This window comes from Leptonychotes weddellii, chromosome 10 (genome assembly GCF_054177405.1).
Source record: "Leptonychotes weddellii isolate Sample4059 chromosome 10, ASM5417740v2, whole genome shotgun sequence".
Lineage (NCBI taxonomy): Eukaryota > Metazoa > Chordata > Mammalia > Carnivora > Phocidae > Leptonychotes > Leptonychotes weddellii.
The window spans coordinates 38,465,809-38,483,532 of NC_138378.1; the positions used below are offsets into that span (position 1 = coordinate 38,465,809).

General features: G+C 45.9%; 1 protein-coding gene across 1 annotated transcript in view; it reads left to right on the forward strand.

The window, feature by feature from the left end:
• Window positions 1-17,724, forward strand: part of DTD1 (D-aminoacyl-tRNA deacylase 1) — a 138,705-nt gene that overhangs the window by 114,727 nt on the left and 6,254 nt on the right. Inside the window, exon 5 of the mRNA XM_081831987.1 lies at window positions 8,070-8,241. Within this exon, the coding sequence (XP_081688113.1) occupies window positions 8,070-8,222 (153 nt within the window). The 3' untranslated portion in view covers window positions 8,223-8,241. The remainder of the gene's footprint in view (window positions 1-8,069; window positions 8,242-17,724) is intronic.

Consider the following 17,724-nt stretch of genomic DNA (forward strand, 5'->3'; position numbering starts at 1 on the left):
GTTGAGGGTCCATTTCTGGGCTCTCTGTTCCACTGATCTGTGTGTCTGTTTTTGTGCCAGTACCATACTGTCTTGATGATGACAGCTTTGTAATAGAGCCGGAAGTCCGGAATTGTGATGCCCCCAGCTTTGCTTTTCTTTTTCAACATTCCTCTGGCTGTTCGGGGTCTTTTCTGGTTCCATACAAATTTTAGGATGATTTGTTCCATTTCTTTGAAAAAAGTGGATGGTATTTTGATGGGGATTGCATTGAATGTGTAGATTGTTCTAGGTAGCATTGACATCTTCACAATATTGGTTCTTCCAATCCATGAGCATGGGATGTTTTTCCATATCTTTGTGTCTTCCTCAGTTTCTTTCATGAGTATTTTATAGTTTTCTGAGTACAGATCCTTTGCCTCTTTGGTTAGATTTATTCCTAGGTATCTTATGGTTTTGGGTGCAATTGTAAATGGGATCGACTCTTTAATTTCTCTTTCTTCTGTCTTGTTGTTGGTGTATAGGAATGCCACTGATTTCTGTGCATTGATTTTATATCCTGCCACTTTACTGAATTCCTGTATGAGTTCTAGCAGTTTTGGGGTGGAGTCTTTGGGGTTTTCCACATAAAGTTTCATATCATCTGCAAAGAGTGAGAGTTTGACTTCTTCTTTGCCGATTTGGATGCCTTTGATTTCTTTTTGTTGTCTGATTGCTGTGGCTAGGACTTCTAATACTATGTTGAATAGCAGTGGTGTTAGTGGACATCCCTGCCGCGTTCCTGACCTTAGGGGGTAAATAAGTAAATAATCTTAAAAAAATGAAAAAAAAAAAAAAGGAAAAGAGAAAGACCTTGACATGGTTTTCAGGAGACATATGGGAACTTATGAGGACATCGACAAGAAGCTGTAGTTTTTTGCCATCATTCCCCCAGACAACGTTGGAAGCAAGTTTAAGACACCATCTCACTCTAAGACTGATCCTTCCATCAGGAATTCCTTGGCACCTGTTTTGCTCTGAAATGACTGGAAAAGAAGTCCGTTTTCTAGGGCCCCTTCAAACCTGCACCCAGTACCTAGGGGCCCAGCGGGTTCCAGGGTTCCCCAGAGAGGCAGGCAGAAGGGACAGCAGCGGCAGACATGGGTCAGCTCTGCCAGCTCTGCTTACAGCCTTCCATCCCGCCTGAGCTTTTCCTGGAGTGGGCAGAGTCCAGGGGAGCTTGGAGTCTGACCGTACACACAGTGCCCAGCACTCAAGCTCTTTCATCAGGGTGCTCCTGGCAGGTCATTAGTGTCCACCAAAGGCTGAAGTGACTCACGGGGTGTTTGATGTCATTGTCACACTGGAGCATTGCACAGGGTGCAGTGATCAGCCTTCGAGGAGCCCTCTGAAGTGCTGTTTTGTGGGTAAAAGGATGGGGCAGGTAAGAACGATGCCCTGTTTGTTTGGTGCTCTCCCCGCACCAGCGCCCATGCCCATGCCGCACTCTGTCCCCACTCGGGCCCTGGGCTGGCAGACTGGGCGGGGGATGGGGTAGCATTTACAGAAGGACAGACGGAGGCGTGGAGGATTGAATGGCCTGCCCAGGAGCTGCTGTCTGCCTATGAGACAGCTGTGCCCACACTGGAAGCCAGGACTCACCCGTAGGGCTGACACTCGGCGTCACTCGGCTGGGTGGGTCCCATGTGGTTGCCTCTCCCGAGAGCTGGTAAAGAGCTATGCAGGTACACAGCTGACGTGACAACAGTTCAAGACTCCCTTCCCTCTGAGGGTGTCCCTCTTCAAACAGAACAGGGCCCACTCGCTCTTCCGTGCACTCACTCATGCAGTGTTCAGTGTGCGCCACCCCGTACCAGTCACGTTACCGTGGTTGTCTGAATTAATGGGGAGCTCAGGAAAATGTGTTCCCAGGGCTCCCCCACACCACCAGCACCCCCGCCTGCTGTGCTGCTTTGCCCCATCTGGTCTATCCCCCAAGTCTCTGGCCGTAGTTACCACCAGCAGTGCGTCGACTCACCTGCCATTCCCAGATGGTGACACTTCAGTTGCTGCTGGTGGTGCACCCGCCTTCACCTTGGCCTCTTGCTGTGCAGCCTCTCCTTGTCTTCTGTCATCTGCCCGTCCTTTTCTGCTCAGGCGGTCTGCACTGCCCGTGCTCTCCGCCTCCATGTGTCTGGCCGTGAAGAATAAATAGACAGGATGATGCTGGTCTCTGCAATTCGCATGCCTTCTCGGCCCTCCTACAGGACATTGACTCCCACCCCACCCTCAGCCCTGGCTTCCATTGGCCCTCCCTGACCTATGTCTGCCAGTTTCTTCCCGACCTCCCCTCTTAAGACCCACCACACCCTGGCCACTCTGTTTCTTACTGTGATGCTCGATGCTCTGGTGCTGACTGCTTGCTTTGGTCCCCCTGCTCTGTGGCTGGGCCTTGAGTGTCCCTGTCCTGCCTACATTCTCTTGATGCTGGTAGCTGAACTGTTCCCCGCACTGTGTCAGCCTTGTGCCAGTGGATGGGCCTGGGGCCAGACTCCTCTCTCACCCTGGTCTGCCTCTCCAACTGCTGTTGACAGGCCACACAGGGTCTTTTCCTGAGGACAAGTGCTGGGGACATTAGAATGCTAACTCTAGGCCCTTGTTGCTTTGGGGAGTTTTGGAATGGTGGCTCTCAGAATGAGGAGGGGATGTCTGGAGGTACCCAGAGGCCTCTGGGGAGCTGTGGCAGGGCTGAGCTGGAGGAATCCACTGTCCTGGAGGGGAGGTCCTCCAGCTCCTTCCTGTTTAAGCCATAGGTTTATAGCTCTTGCAGCTAAAAGCAAAATATCTCATAAAATACCTGCTGAACTAAATGAGAACGTGGATGTTCAATAGGTCATGTAACTTGCATACAGTTTCACAGCATGCAAGTGGCTGGCATGGGACCAAACTCTAGGCCTGTAGACACCAAACTCCACATTGTTTTCAGGGAGCCACACACTCTTTTGCTTAATTGATGAACTTCATTTAAGATGTATATTGAGCCCCAGCTATAAGTCATGCCCTGTGCTAGGTGCCAGGGATACAGAGGCAAGCCCAGCTGACCCATTGCTGACTGTCTACCAGGTATATAGTTGGTGATCTCCACTTACTACGAGCCAGGCCCTGTTCTAAGCATTTGGCATGTATGAAGGGTAATATTATAATCCCCATTTTTTTTTTTTTTTGAGAGAGGGAGAGAGAGAGCGGAGTGTGAATGGTGCCGGGAGAGGGAGAGAGACCATCTTAATCAGACTCCGTGCTCAGTGCAGATCCCGATGTGGGGCTCAATCTCACAACCCTGAGATCGTGACCCGAGCAGAGATTAAGAGTTGGACACTTAACCAACTGAGCCACCCAGGCACCCCTGTAATCCCCATTTTAAAGCAGAGGAAGCTGGGGGTACTGGCAACCCCTGCCACTCTGCCTGTAGTATACAGCAGGCCAGGCTGTGATCCTTCTTTGCCCTCGTCTTCATTGCTAGAAGATACGCAGGGACCTCGAGGCCATCTCTGTTTGCCAATTAAAGAGAAACTGGTTCCGACACGGGTCCGGCTCCTTGGTGATTTAGCAGCAAGCTGCCTGTACATTTCTGCCTCGATGGTTAAGGAAGTCGGAAGGCTCCAACACAACAATAACTCAGCCTTAATTAGGTGGGAACAAGGCTGGCTGATAAACCTGTGTTTATCAGGGAGGGAAACCTTGCTCTGTAGCCCCTGTACCCCCTCAGGTCCTGTCGGCTGTGATTTCCATCGCACGCGAATGTGATAGCAGGGCCAGACAGGGCCACTTCGGAAGGAAAAGGTGGCTCGGGTCAGCAGAGAGGGAGGGAGAAGCTGGGAAGATGACTGTACCTGTGGTGCCGGCAGCTGGCAGTGGTTTCTCTGTGGGACGCTGATGATGATACAGCTGTCACTGGCTTGTTCAGAGCCAGCGGGATCACAAGGGGGTGGGGGGGAGTGCAAAGTGGAAGGCCCCAACAGGGGGCCCATATCTGTCCCATTGACAGGACATCTGTCAGATGTTGAAGAAGAAACGTGACTGTCCTTAGGTGGGACTTGTCCTCTCCAGTGTGGTTGCGGTCCCTACCGTGCCCTGCTGTCTGGTACTTTGTTACTTCCCTCAGTTTGCTACCCGTCTCGCCCTTTAAGGCGTTTAGGTTTGCAATCCGTGCAGTAGTACGCATGTGCAACTGGTTTATTCTTACATTATGCTGTTTGAGCATGGACCTCTTTATGACAAGGAAAATCCTTTATTTGCTCTGGATTTAATCATGAGTTGGGGAGTTTGGGGGTCTAGGTATTCCCATCCCCCCTGCCTCAGCCCCCTCAGAACTTTCCAGGATCCACCACGAGAGGTACAGGCTGGCCATAAAACGGTTACTGGCCCCTGGCCGCGTCTGGGTGCCCAGAGCTGCCTTTGGAAGGTTGGATTTCTTCCTGTGATACTAGAGCCTGCACGGCTTGGACAGTGTTTCCTTTGCATTGTGGACATCCTCATCAGTTAATTAAAAAACAAACAAAGAACAAACGAAAAGTACTCCATTTCAGTGTTTGTAGATCATGTGTTCACAGGACTGTAGTGGTTTACATTCTCCTTGACATGCGTCTCCCTGTTAATTTGAAAGCTGTTGACATCCTACATGATTCCATATGCATTACCGTTTTCTTCTTTTTCTTTCTTTCTCATTTGTTTCCTTTAAAAAGAAAAAATCCAACTGCTTTCTTGCCTTGAGATGTAAATTCCAAGTTTTGGCTGCCTTGGATTCCAAGTTTTCTGAGAAAAGGCTTAAATTTATTAGGTTAGTTCACAGTGTTCTCACAGAGAACTTAGAGGCATGGAACCATATGTGGTTGGGGTTGTATTAAGATAAATAACGTAAGAGAATCAGCATTACATTGTTCACAGAACCTCAGGCTATGCCTGTCACTTCAATAATTATCACACATGCTTTACAAGTGTGGTCCGTGGTGGGAGGGGACAGGGTTGGGGTGAAAGGTCAAATTGATGTTTCCACAGTTTCACACTCTGTTGGTGGCACCTCTGAGTCAGTGCAGAATCAGATGAGCACTGTGGGCACCGGAGAAACCTCTGAGAAGCCTGCTTTAATTGGGAATTATTCCCTGTCACCCTCCCAGAGGTCTGGCTTCTCACCAGCATTTAAGAGTAGAAAGTAAAGAACAGGTCGGTTGACAAACAGGCCTTCGCATGAGATTGAATCTTAGCAGCGGGGGGAGGCTTGGTTTGGCTAAGTCAGTGGTGGTACTCACATTTTCTATATTTACCTCTAAAGAGGGGACACAAAATGGAGAGGGTTTCTTTCTTTTTTTTTTTTTTTAAAGATTTTATTTATTTGAGAAGAGAGAATGAGAGAGAAAGAACACATGAGAGGGGATAGGGTCAGAGGGTGAAGCAGACTCCCCGCCGAGCAGGGAGCCCGATGCGGGACTTGATCCAGGGACTCCAGGATCATGACCTGAGCCGAAGGCAGTCGCTTAACCAACTGAGCCACCCAGGCGCCCCTGGAGAGGGTTTCTTTTTAAAATAAAGATCATGCTTTCTTAGTGCCTAACTTGGAACATGTTCATGATTTTATGTGTGTGTGTGTGTAACTTGTCTGTAGATACACACGTAAACACAGACACAGACACTGATGTAAATGTAAGCTGCTGGCAGCCGAAGGCGGCTTATACAGTTCACTGCAGAACATTGATTTCCAGATGTTTGGATTTCATGAACTAGGAATATAAAAAATAAAAAAGAAATGGGGGGGGTGTCCAGCATGGAGTGCCAACTCTATGTTTTCTAAGATCATTAACAAATTTCTTTAGTGATGGCTTTTAGTGATGGCTGTTAGCTAGACTTATGGGTGATCAGTTTGCAATATATACAAATATCAAATCATTTATGTGTACACCTGAAACTCCTATAATATATGATGATTATATATAGCTCAATAAAAAGTTTTTTTTAAATTGTAGTAAAATACAGATGAAATTTACCAATCCTAGCTATTTTTAAGTGTGCAGTTCAGTAATGTTAAGTACATTCACATTGTGCACTCCAAGATTATTTTTGAAAAAAAAAAAGAGCAAGACAGAAGGACCCCCATCTACTATCCTCCTCATTTCATGAAGAAAAGGAGCATTTTAACACCAAAAGGGGAATGAGGATGGAAGACTGTCGTCTTAGATGCAAGAAATTCCTTTCTTATCTGTGGCAAAATAGTACAGAGAAAAATGCCACCAAGCACACAGTTCAGTAGTTGCTATTTTCATAAGAGTTTGTTGATGAAGGAAGCTATGTGTTGGTTTACATCCTGGTGCAAGCATTTTATTGTTAGTGGTTCAAGTGCCAGTAGCAAGCAGTTCACATACTGGCACTGGTCAGCAGCCCTGTTCTATATCTGGTTATGTTTTTATGAAAGTAAAAGTTGACAGGATGGTGGAAGCCCATATATATTCATTCTACTATGATCCCATTCTCTTCTGTGTCTCCTCAAACTTAACTACTGTACTGAAGTTGGTTTGTATTCTCCTAGTCATACCATATCAGCATAAGCCCGTTATCAGTGTATAGTGTTGTTTTGTGTAAATGGAATCCTGCTGCATATAGCCTTTTGAAACTTAATTTGGTTTGCATAACATGATCTATTTTGATATATGTAGATCTGCTTTACAGTATTGCTTTATTTGACTATATACCACATTACATTTATCTGTCCTTCTGTCAGTAGACATTTAGGTTGTTTCTGGGTTTTTGCTGATACAAACAATAGTGCCGTGCTCATTCCTGTGAGCCTTTCCTATGCACACGAATGGGAATTTGTCCAGGGGAGTTATTTGGGAGGAGAGTTGATGGGTCAAAGGTGAAGTGATGTCTTCATTCACAAAGTCTAATTAGCATGTTCACTAACCTCATTGTTTACTACAGCTTTTCAGGTAAATGGGGAGTGGGAAAGATAATATTATAAGTCAACCATTAATAAATTTGGTTTTCTGGACCAAATTGAACGCTGCTGATTGTTGATCTATCTAAAGATTTAGTTCAAAGTCTGTCTATAATCAAGAGATGACATGGCAGGTTAGTTATAGTGTTTTCTTTGTGTGCTTGGATGTGGGACAGTGACTGACAGGGAGAAGCCAGCTCTTCATTAAGTTTCCCTCTTTTCCATGTGAACTATAAAATGTTTGCAGTCCTGATCTGGGAGGCAGATGAAACTGGGTGTTGCTGTCTCTCGTTACAGATGGCTTTTTTGGTCTAAGAAAATCCTGTGGGCCCAGACTTAGCCAGTGTGCTCTGACAAGTTTCTCAGCAGGCCTTTCTGGAGTGTCCTTGCTGTTGCTCAGAGTGTCAGATGATCTGTTTCTTTCGACTGTCTAGTCTGTGGTTTCCTTGAACAAATTGGGGAGAATATCCAGGGGAGAAGTGGACCCAGGTTCCTCTGGAGTCAGATGCCAGAGGCATGTCCCCCAGCTGGCCCAGAGGAGGTCTGAGAAGGCTCCCAGGGCCAGCATCCCTGTGTAGCCACCATGCGGCCTACTAGGAACACTTAGGGTTTTGGCTGTGGGTACTTTCAGTCTCAACAAACAGAACTGAGACGATGTCTAAAATTGCTTAACGTCCTTTCTTCAGAGCCTTCTCTCTTACCTTCAGCAAAGAGAGGAGTGTGTTGATCACTCTTTAGAAAATGGTAAGTGGGAAGACAACTTGGTTAAAAAAAGCTTTAGAGATGTCAGAGGAAAAAAAAATAACAGAATAGAAGCTTTCTCACTTTTGGGCTCTTCTCAGTCGTCAATGAAGCCTGTTGACCATTTTTAAAAAGCACATGGCAAGATGAGTTACGGGTGGGGAAAGTCCTGAGAGGTCCCCACATGTGACTAATGTGTGTTAACAATTCGGGTGCCTGACTGAGACATTTTGCAGCCCATTTGGCACATCTGAAACCCTGAGGCACACCGGGTTATCAGACAGAAGCGTGTTCAGTGGTTGCTGTGTGTGAAGTAATCGGTGTTTTGGATATACAGGCACATGTTTACGTTTGTAAAACAAGTCTTTTTACTTTTTATAATCAGCTGTCAAAGCTTGAAAAACAGCAGCAGAGGAAAGAAAAGACCAGAGCCAAGGGGCCTTCTGAGTCAAGCAAAGAGAGAAATGCCCCCCGAAAAGAAGACCGCAGTGCCAGCAGTGGGGCGGAAGGCGACGTGTCTTCTGAGCGGGAGCCGTAGACTTAGGGATGGAACTCAGGTAGGAGCCTCCCCTCCTTGCATAGCTCCGTCTTCTCACATTTTGAGCAAATGGTAACAAATGGAGAACAGAATGGCTTTTGAGGCAGAATTCATCTTGTGGGCATTCACCCATGGCTTCCTGGGATCTGCCGCCTTCCCGGGTGGAGAGAAGAGTGGAGGTGCGGGCGGGGAATCCGTGGGCCTGGGGTGTTCTCCTTCCTCACTTGCCTGTGTTGGCCGACAACTGCTGCTACTGGGAGCGTTTCCAGAGTGTTCACAGATGTGCGATCCAGACTGGGAGTCTCACCCCTGCTCCCTCCTCTCCACTCCTGCTCTCAGCAGCTCCAGCGGGACTGTGGTCACCTGCAGCCTGCTCCTCTCAGAGCTGCCTGTCTCCTGTTCTTCCATCCTTCAGTTCATCCTGCGTGGCACCTACTGCACTCCCAGTGTCCCTTTCCTAAAATTGGGCTTCATTCTCGTCACTTCCACACCCAGGAATGTGTCTTAAGTCCACCTCCTTGCCTTTGCTCAAGTTCATTCCCCCAGCGAGCACATTTTGGAGAGCCTCTTACTTGTCAGAGTTCACAAGTTCAGGGAGAAGCATAGAACTAATTAGACAGCAGTGTGGTTTATTGTGGAGGTGTGGTGGGAATGTGAGGCGGTGGAGAGGGAAGTAGGGAGGCTCCTTGGAGGGGAGGATCCCAGAACCAGACCTCAGAGGACATATGGAAATGGGCAGATGAGGGGCGAGGGTGGGAGCTGCCTAAGCCAGGAGAAGAGTAGATGCAAACACTGTTGGGTGTGGGACAAGGACAGAGTTTTGGAACAGAGGTGGAGAAGAATGGCTGAAGCGCTAGGTACAATTTGGGGTGGGGTTGTCTGGGGAACTTCTGTAAAATTAAAGAAGTAGGAGAGTTCTGGGTCATAAGGGTCTGGCGTGCAACTGGGAAATTTGGGTTTCATTCTGGGATGGCGGGAAACCTCTGAAACGGTTTGAATGTACAAGTGACATAATCAGCTCCAGAGTTTAAGGAGATCACGCTAGCAGCCGAGGGGAGTGAGGCTAGAACCAATAGGCCAGTTGGGAGGGGGTAGCAGAAATCAAGAGAGGAGCGAGGTCTGGCCATCCATCTCGGAGCCTTCAGCTTATATATAGTCTGTGGTTTCAAACCAAGTCAGCGTACAGGTGTTGATTGGCAATAGAGGAGAACATTCATAAGATGGTTTTCTGCCTTCTCTTTCCCTTCTGAAAGGGAAGTCCATCTGTGAAATGACCTTTAGGATGCACACTGCCAGACACTGAGCTGTGTTACAGAGTCCGCAGTGATACTTGGGTGCAGTGGAGCTGGTTTACAAACACAGACAGACCAAAGAGCTCAGAAAGATTGCGTTGTGGACTCACTAATAGTTTTACGGGGAAGGAAGCACTGGATAATCAATCCTGTCATGTCCCCTTGACTTTTCCCCTAATCACCCCGTTTCCTTCCCTGTAACTATGGGGGATGACAGAGCCGTGGTCACTGGTCTTGGCTGATTTTTCTCACACTCACGTGAAAGTGAAGCAGGAATCAGAGGGAGGTTTTTTCACACTCAGCCTCATTCGTCACAATCACAAGCCTCCCCCACCCCCTTTTCTTGGTCTGGACCTCAAGACATGGGTTTTTATTCATGAACTGGAACAGTTGGTGTCAGTTAGGGAGAGTCTTCTGAAAAGTGCTGTGTGGTGTCTAAATAATGTTAAATATTCACGAATACACAGTAACATTTACATGTGTAATTTGTGGCCTTTAGATCACATAAAACTTCCATTCCCACCCCTTCAGAACTTTGTGATGATTTGCTCATACCAGTGGTCAGTTTTGTCATCACAAATACTGCTGGTGCTTCTGACTTATAGTCTGAACAGAAACTTTCAGTCTGAGGGGTGAAGCACAGAGAGGCTCTTGAAGTTTGTTTTACAAGTATGCTCGTTAAGTTAGTCCAGCAATAACTCAGAAACTCACTGAGTTTTTATTTTCATCCTGCCAATTTCTGTGTGACAATAAGTTGTGTCATTTTTGCTTCCTTGGTTTTTCTTCATTAACTAAAAGACTAAACCTCCTCCCTTCACCAGTGATGTTGTGAAAGGTAGGCAGGTAAAGCCATAATGCTGGGTGACCGTCCTAGCAGGCTGGGGCGGGAGGGGCAAGTCTCCCCATGTGTTTGTGGTGCTTCTTCTTAAGCCTCCCCTGCCCCCTGGGGATCCTGTTAGAGAGACCGCCCTGGCACTCACTCCTGCCCCCTGGACCAAGGATGAAGGACTGGCCAATCTGATGGCCAGGGAGTGACAGTCATTATAGTGGGTGGTTCCTTGGTTTAGAAGCAAAATCCAGACCCGACATTTTCTATTTCTCCTCCTTGGACCAAGGGCAGCTGCCCAGCCTGCACGGTGTTTTGCTCTCTTGGCCCTACTCTGACACGGCACCATGTGTTTTACCTTTAGTTTTAAGATTATATAAATAATAGCTTCTTCCCCAGTGAGTCTTGGGACTTTACAATAAATTTTAAAAAATTGGATTTTCAGACTCCCATGATGAACTCAGTGAATAGATAAGGAATAAATATATAATCACTCATCTCCCAGTAACCAAACCCAGCTTAACAATGTAAACATACACACACAAATTCAAATGTGTCTTGGACCTTGTATTTTCAAAATGGTTTTAAAAAATTCCTATGCCACCTAGTTGATTTCTTTCTTGACTATGTTATCTACTTGCTAATGTATTTTAGAAATTTAATGTTTTGATTTTTGATGTAACTGTTTCTGTTACATTACTTTGAATCTTTGTTTTATTTATTGAGGGGTACTGAATTCTACTTTTTATATCAGTGCAAAACATAACTTTCTACTTGTGTTAAATTTTGGCCTCAGAATAATTCCAGTAAATTAGTCTAGTTAGTTAGATTAGAATAATTCCGGTAGAAAGGTGTCCTGGACATTAGTATCCTGTGGCCAGTGGGCAGCTTGGGAATGATTTTGCCATTTCTGTAGGCAAGAAAAACACCCGAAAGCCCCATGCATAGAGGAAGAGACACTAACTATGTATCAAAGAACATCCTGGAGGACATGTTCACAATAGAAAACAGCACACAGTAAAACGGGGAAGAGGTGAAAGTGGGCGTTTCTTTCCAACATCTCCCAAAGCTTAAGAGGCAAAATTTCTCATAGACTTGTAGGTATTTATTTTTTGCTTTTCTAAAATCGGTGGAAAAATTAAAAACCTGTAATCATGTTTATTCTCAACGTATTACAGATTGGATAGTATAGAACTTGGGGTAAATCATGCTACGGTTGACCCTTGAAACAACATGGGTTTGAATTCTATGGATCCCCTCTTATCATGGATTTTTTCAGTATATGTATTAAAAATTTTTTTGGAGATTTGCAACAATTTGAAAAAGTCCACAGACAACCCTGTAGCCTAGAAATATAAAAAAAAATTAAGAAAAAGTTAGGCATGTCATGAATGCATAAAATATATGTAGGTACTAGTCTGTTGTATCAGTTACTACCATAAAATACACATAAATCTATTATAAAAAGTTAAAATTTATCAAAACTTACACAAATACTTAACAGACCATATGTGGCACCATTTACAGTGGAGAGAAATGTAAACAAGTGTGAAGATGCAGTATTAAATGGTAACTGCATAAAATTAACTATAGCGCATGCTATATACTACCATAATAATTTCCTAGCCACCTCCTGTTGCTAGTGCGGTGAGCTCAGGTGTTGTGAGCACCCGCTTCAAATGTGTGACGCTTATCATCTCCCCGTGAGCAGTTTGTCTCTGCAGTAAATTGCAGATCGTAGTAAAAAGTGACCTCTCACAGTTCTTGCATATTTTTCATCATGTTTAGTGCAGTATCCTAACCCTTGAGTAACACTGTGGGACCCATCGAAGTGCCACTAGTGATGCTGGGATTGCTCCCAAGAAGCAGAGAAAAATCATGACGCCACAAGAAAAAGCTGAATTGCTTGATGTGTACCTTAGATTAAGGTCTGAAGCTGCAGGGCACACCATCTCAGGATCAATGAATCCAGCGTAAGGAACATTGTAAGAAAAGGAAATTCATGAAGCCATTGCTGCAGCTATGCCAGCAGGCACAGAAGCCTTGCACTTTTTGCAAAATACCCTTTTATCTCATATTGGAAATGCAGCTTTTATGTGGGTGCAGGATTGCTATAAGAAAGGCATACCGGTAGACTCAAAGATGATTTGAGAAAAGAAAAGGTGAAATCGTTATGCGACGACTTAAAGCAAAAGGAAGGTGAAGGATCTAAAACTAGAGTATTGAATGCCAGCAAAGGATGGTTTGATAATTTTAGAAAGAGGTTTGGCTTTACAAATACCAAGGTAACAGGAGAAGCAGCTTTTGCTGACCAAGAGGTAGCAGACAAGTTCCCAAACACCATTGAGAAGATCACTGAGGAAAAAGGATATCTGTCTGAACAGATTTTTAATGCAGACAAAGTACCCTATTCTGGAAGAAAATGTCCCAGAGGACATTTATTAGTAAGAGAAGCAGGTATCAGGATTTAAGGCAGGAAGGGAGAGGCTAACTGCTGTTTTGTGCAAATGCAGTTGGGTTTATGATCAGGATTGCCCTTATCTATAAAGCTGCAAAACCCTAGCCTTGAAAGGAAAAGATGAACACCAGCTGCTATCTTTTTGGTTACATAACAAGAAGGCCTGGACCGTGAGAACCCTTTTGCTGGATTGGTTCCGTTGATGCTTTGTTCTTGAAGTCAGGGAGTACCTTGCCAGGAAGGGACTGCCTTTTAAAGTCTTTTTGATGTTGGTCAGTGCCCCTGGCTACAGAACCCCATGAGTTCAACACTGAAGGTGTCAAAGTGGCCCTGTGGTCTCCAAACACCTGGTCTCTAATTCAGGCTCTAGATCAGGGGATCATGAGGACCTTGAAGGCTCATCACACACGGGACTGTATGGAAAGCATTGTCTGTGCTCTGGAAGAGAACCCCAGTAGAACATCAAGAAGGTCTGGAAGGATTACTCCATTGAAGATGCCACTGTTATTATAGAAAATGCTGTGAAAGCCATCAAGCCTGAAACAATAAATCCCTGCTGGAGAAAATTGTGTCCAGATGTTGTGCACGACTTCACAGCATGTACAACAGAGCCAGTCATGGGAATCATGAAAGAGATTGTGGATATGGTTTAAAAAAAAAAAAAGGTGAGTTGAGGGGGTGAAGGGTTTCATGATACAGATCTTGGAGAAATTCAAGAGCTAATGGGCACCACAGAGGAATTACCAGAAGACGCCTTGAGGGAGATGAGTGTCAGGCGATGGGGAGGAAGACCTAGAAGCAGCAGTGGCAGAAAACAAACTGTGTTAGTCTGGCAGAAGGGTTCCAGGCATTCCTGACTGCTTTCGGCTTCTTTTATGAGATGGACACTGAAACTAAAGCAAAGATAGAGGAAGGATTGGTGCCATATAGAATATTTTTAGAGAAAAGAAGAAGCAAAAATGTCAGAAATGATGAGATTTGGTGTTTCCATGGTTATACCGAGTGTGCGTGCCTCTCCTGCCTCCCCTTCCACCTCCTGCACCCCCTCTGCTCCGCCACCCCGGGACAGCAAGACCAGCCTCTCTTCTTCCTCCGCCGCCTGCTCTTCGTGAGGACTGCGAGGATGGAGACCTTAGGGATGATCCACTTCTACTTACTGAATAGTAAATAATCATCGTGCTGTACAGTTAGTAAACTGATGGGTTGTGTATGTGTGTGTCCTCGTGTGAAAACCTGGCAGCCGTGCAGCAAGGACTGATGTGTGTCATCGTCATCATCGCCCACGTATTCATCATGTGCAAGACGCATGTGGAAGCAGAGAGCGGAAGGTGAGCGATACTGATATGAAATTGATGACATGTTTGTTCTCTTACTGTCTTATAACCTTGCCTTCAAAGAATTACCATACAGTGTGCCTCTCTGTCTTATAACTGGACAAAGTGCACACTGGCCTATCATTACAGGTAAGTGGTTCTTAAAACAACATTAACAGTATTTACAGTACTGTATTATGAATACGACTGTGATACCATATGCCAGAAACATTGTATAACGATTCATTCATTAGCCTATGGGCTAGGCTCCCATAAAGCAATCCTACCGCTGCCTCTTCGTTCTCAACGCACTTAGTATTACACCTGTAAATAAATATGAATTTATTTTTCACACTCTCTTTTCATTTTTGGTGTCTGCAGTTAGTGATGTGGATAACGTGTACAGTGACAGTGTTTTGTGTCCTGTAGGACAGACAGTTCATCTTGTGAACAGATGAAAGCGTCTGGTGCCGATAGATACAGGACAGGACTGTGCATGTGTTTTCTCCTCATGATTTTCTTAATAACATTGTCTTTTCTCTTGCTTACTTTATTGTAAGAACACAGTACATAATATGTGTGGCATACAGAAAATGTGTGGTTTATGTCAGCAGTAAGGCTTTGGTCAGCAGTAAGCTATTAGTAGTTAAGTTTTTGGGGAGTCAGAGGTTCTATGGATTTTTCACCTGTGTAGGGGTTGGTGTCCCTAACTTCCATGTTGTTCAAGAGTCAAACAAACAAACAAAAACTAGCCAGAGAAGGGACACAGTAGTGGGGGAAGCAAACTCAGGGGCACAGTGTTTTGAAAACAGTAGATGTGTTTTTCCTTTTCCCTGTAAATCAAGGGCATTGAGGCCCTGTCATCATTATGGCCCTGTGGTGGGGAGATGAGGAGAAGGTGAATGAGCAGGAATGATGTAGAGAGGATCCCCTGTCCGGCAGGAGGGAAGGTGAAGGAAAGCTCCAGCTTAGGAGAGGCAGTGGGAGAGAGAAGAGGGACAGACGGCGGAGAAGCCCAAGGCCACACGTCGTGTTGTGGCTCCAGGCTAGAGTCCTCGGGCTGCTGGTTAGGTTGATAGGAAAGGTGGAGGCCTGGGGGCCTGTGCTCTGGTCCCTGGTGGGAGTCCGGGCAGGAGACTGCTGTGTAGGACGGCTGTAGGTCTCTGCGAGGCTGCTGCAGCTGAGTAGAAGGGGCAGCAAGACATGGTTAGGCAACAAGATGCAGCAGGAGTCAGTAGAGGGTCTCACTTGCCCCATGAGGGGTGTCAAAGAGAGGTGTGTTGGGGGTCCGTTGGGCTGACCGTGGGTCCCGGTGGAAGGAGTGAGGTGAGCCTGGCTCAGAGTCTAAGAGAGCCAGGAGGGTCATGACCTCAGCTCTTGATAGCACTGCTGCTCTCAGACCCTGCAGGTCTCAACCACCATCTCCATGTGGCTCCCAGGGTGGGGTGTGAGGGGTCTGTAGTGCTAGTGAGGGCAGGAATGAGGTCAGGTCAGGCAGGGGCAGGGGCTCTGGCCCCTGAGCTATCAAGTGCTGCTCAGTGGTGTCCCCGGGGCTCAGCACCAGGTGCGGAATCACACCAGCCACCCAGGCACAGAGACCATTTGAGGACTCAGATGTTCTGACACCCAGGTGAGCAGAATTACTAGGGGTTCAAGGTTGCCCCTGCTGCTACTCAGCGGGATGGAGTCCCGTGAGGACATTTGGATGGGCCCATGAAAATGCAGAAGCCACATTTTCTTTGCATATTTATGGAGCACTGTCTGGCTTTTTGACTGAGTGCGTGAGGCAAACCATTTACTTATTGGCAGTTGAAGGTGGGTGTACAGTTGGAATTCTAACCAGAGATGGCAGCGGAGGCCCGGTGGCTGGTGCTGACATCCCGGCATGGACAGATGTGAGGGGTCCTCTGAGAGCCCACTGCCGCAGCCAGCCAAGGGCCAGGGAGGAGCTGGATTCCCCCCTACGTCTGGAATTATAGACATGTTCTCAGATTTGAAGACCCTAAAGGAGGCCAGGAGTAAATGACAGCTGGTCCTCCAATTATGTATTTGGGTTTTTTGTTGCCCATGGGCTTTTGTTGTCCCATCTGCTGAAATTTGTCATCCCAGTAGACCCACGAAATCACCACCAAATATTCAGATATCTCTAAGAGCTGAAATCGGTAGTGACAGAAGGTGACCTTGGCATTGACTGTGCTGCGCAGAAAAGCAGCAGCCCCGCCCCGGCCTCAGTGAGGGGAGCTGCAGTTTTCATTTGCTTTTCTTTACCAACAGAAACAGCCCTAGGGAGCCTCACAGGACCTAAGGGAGCAGCTTTGAGTTTCCAAGGCATGAGAGAGAAAGAAAAGGCAAAAGAAAATGGAGTGAGAGACTGCATGAGCTTGGGCATAGTTTCTTTGAAAGTGAGTCAGAAACCTTCAGAGGACACTCCCAGGGTGCTGACATTTCTCTATCACATTGCAGATGTTTCTTATTTTATCATCTGGACATGGAAGTGCTAAAATGCACTTCTGTTTTTGTACTTGATCTCATTCCTTCAGGCTCACTCACCTTGCTGGGAGGATTCAAGGTTTCCTATGAGGCTGCAACTTCCTTTTCCTCCCTTTCTCAGCCTCTCACGAGGACCGTATGCTCTCTGCCTTTGATTGCAAGGTCAAGTATGGCCTCATTTGAGTATTTACTTCGCTGCCATCATTAGGGTGTGAGAGGAGTATGCTCCTGAGCAGCACCCCACATTTCTGTCCTCAAATGTCAACACACTTGAAACCAAGCAAGGAAAGTGTTTTGGAAGCTGCCATCTGTTTGCTTTTTCAACTTGACCTTTGTCTGAATAACAAGATGTATCTGGCTGAGCACATTTCTTCCTAATGAACTAGAGCAGTTATGTGTGTGTATTCAAGGATAGTCATGTTTTCACTGGTTTTTTTGTTTTGTTTTGTTTTTTTGTTTTTTGTTTTTTTCCCCTGTAGAAAATAGAATCTCTTTCATTTCCACAGCTTTCATTTTGCTTCCCTATGTCAACATTCATTCCCAGTTCAGGTGCTGGTGCTTCATGTATAAAACTATGCCTCTGAGGTGCTGTTTTTATTTTTTTAAACTTAAAATTTTTTTAGTGGTTGCCCTAGATGTTGCAATACACATTTTAAAAAAAGATTTATTTATTTTTTTCAGAGAGAGAGCTTGCGAGCAAGTGGGAGGAGGGGCAGAGGGAGAGAGAGAATTCTCAAGCAGACTCCCTGCTGAGCACAGAGCCCAGTGTGGGGTTTGAACTCATGACCCTGAGATCAAGACCTGAGCTGAGATCAAGAGTTGGACGCTTAACAGACTGAGCCACCCAGGCACCCTGCAAATCCAAGTTTCTGACCTATATCATGTTTCTTTTGCCTGAAAAACTTCTCTTAATGTTTCTTGAAATGCAGATCTAAGGAAGTCTATTTCCCGCACTTTTGGAGGATAATTTCAGTGGCACAGAATTTTTTTTTTTCTTTTTTTTTTTTTATTCTTATGTTAATCCCCATACATTACATCATTAGTTCTAGATGAAGTGTTCCATGATTCATTGTTCGCGCACAACACCCAGTGCTCCATGCAGAACGTGCCCTCCTCAATACCC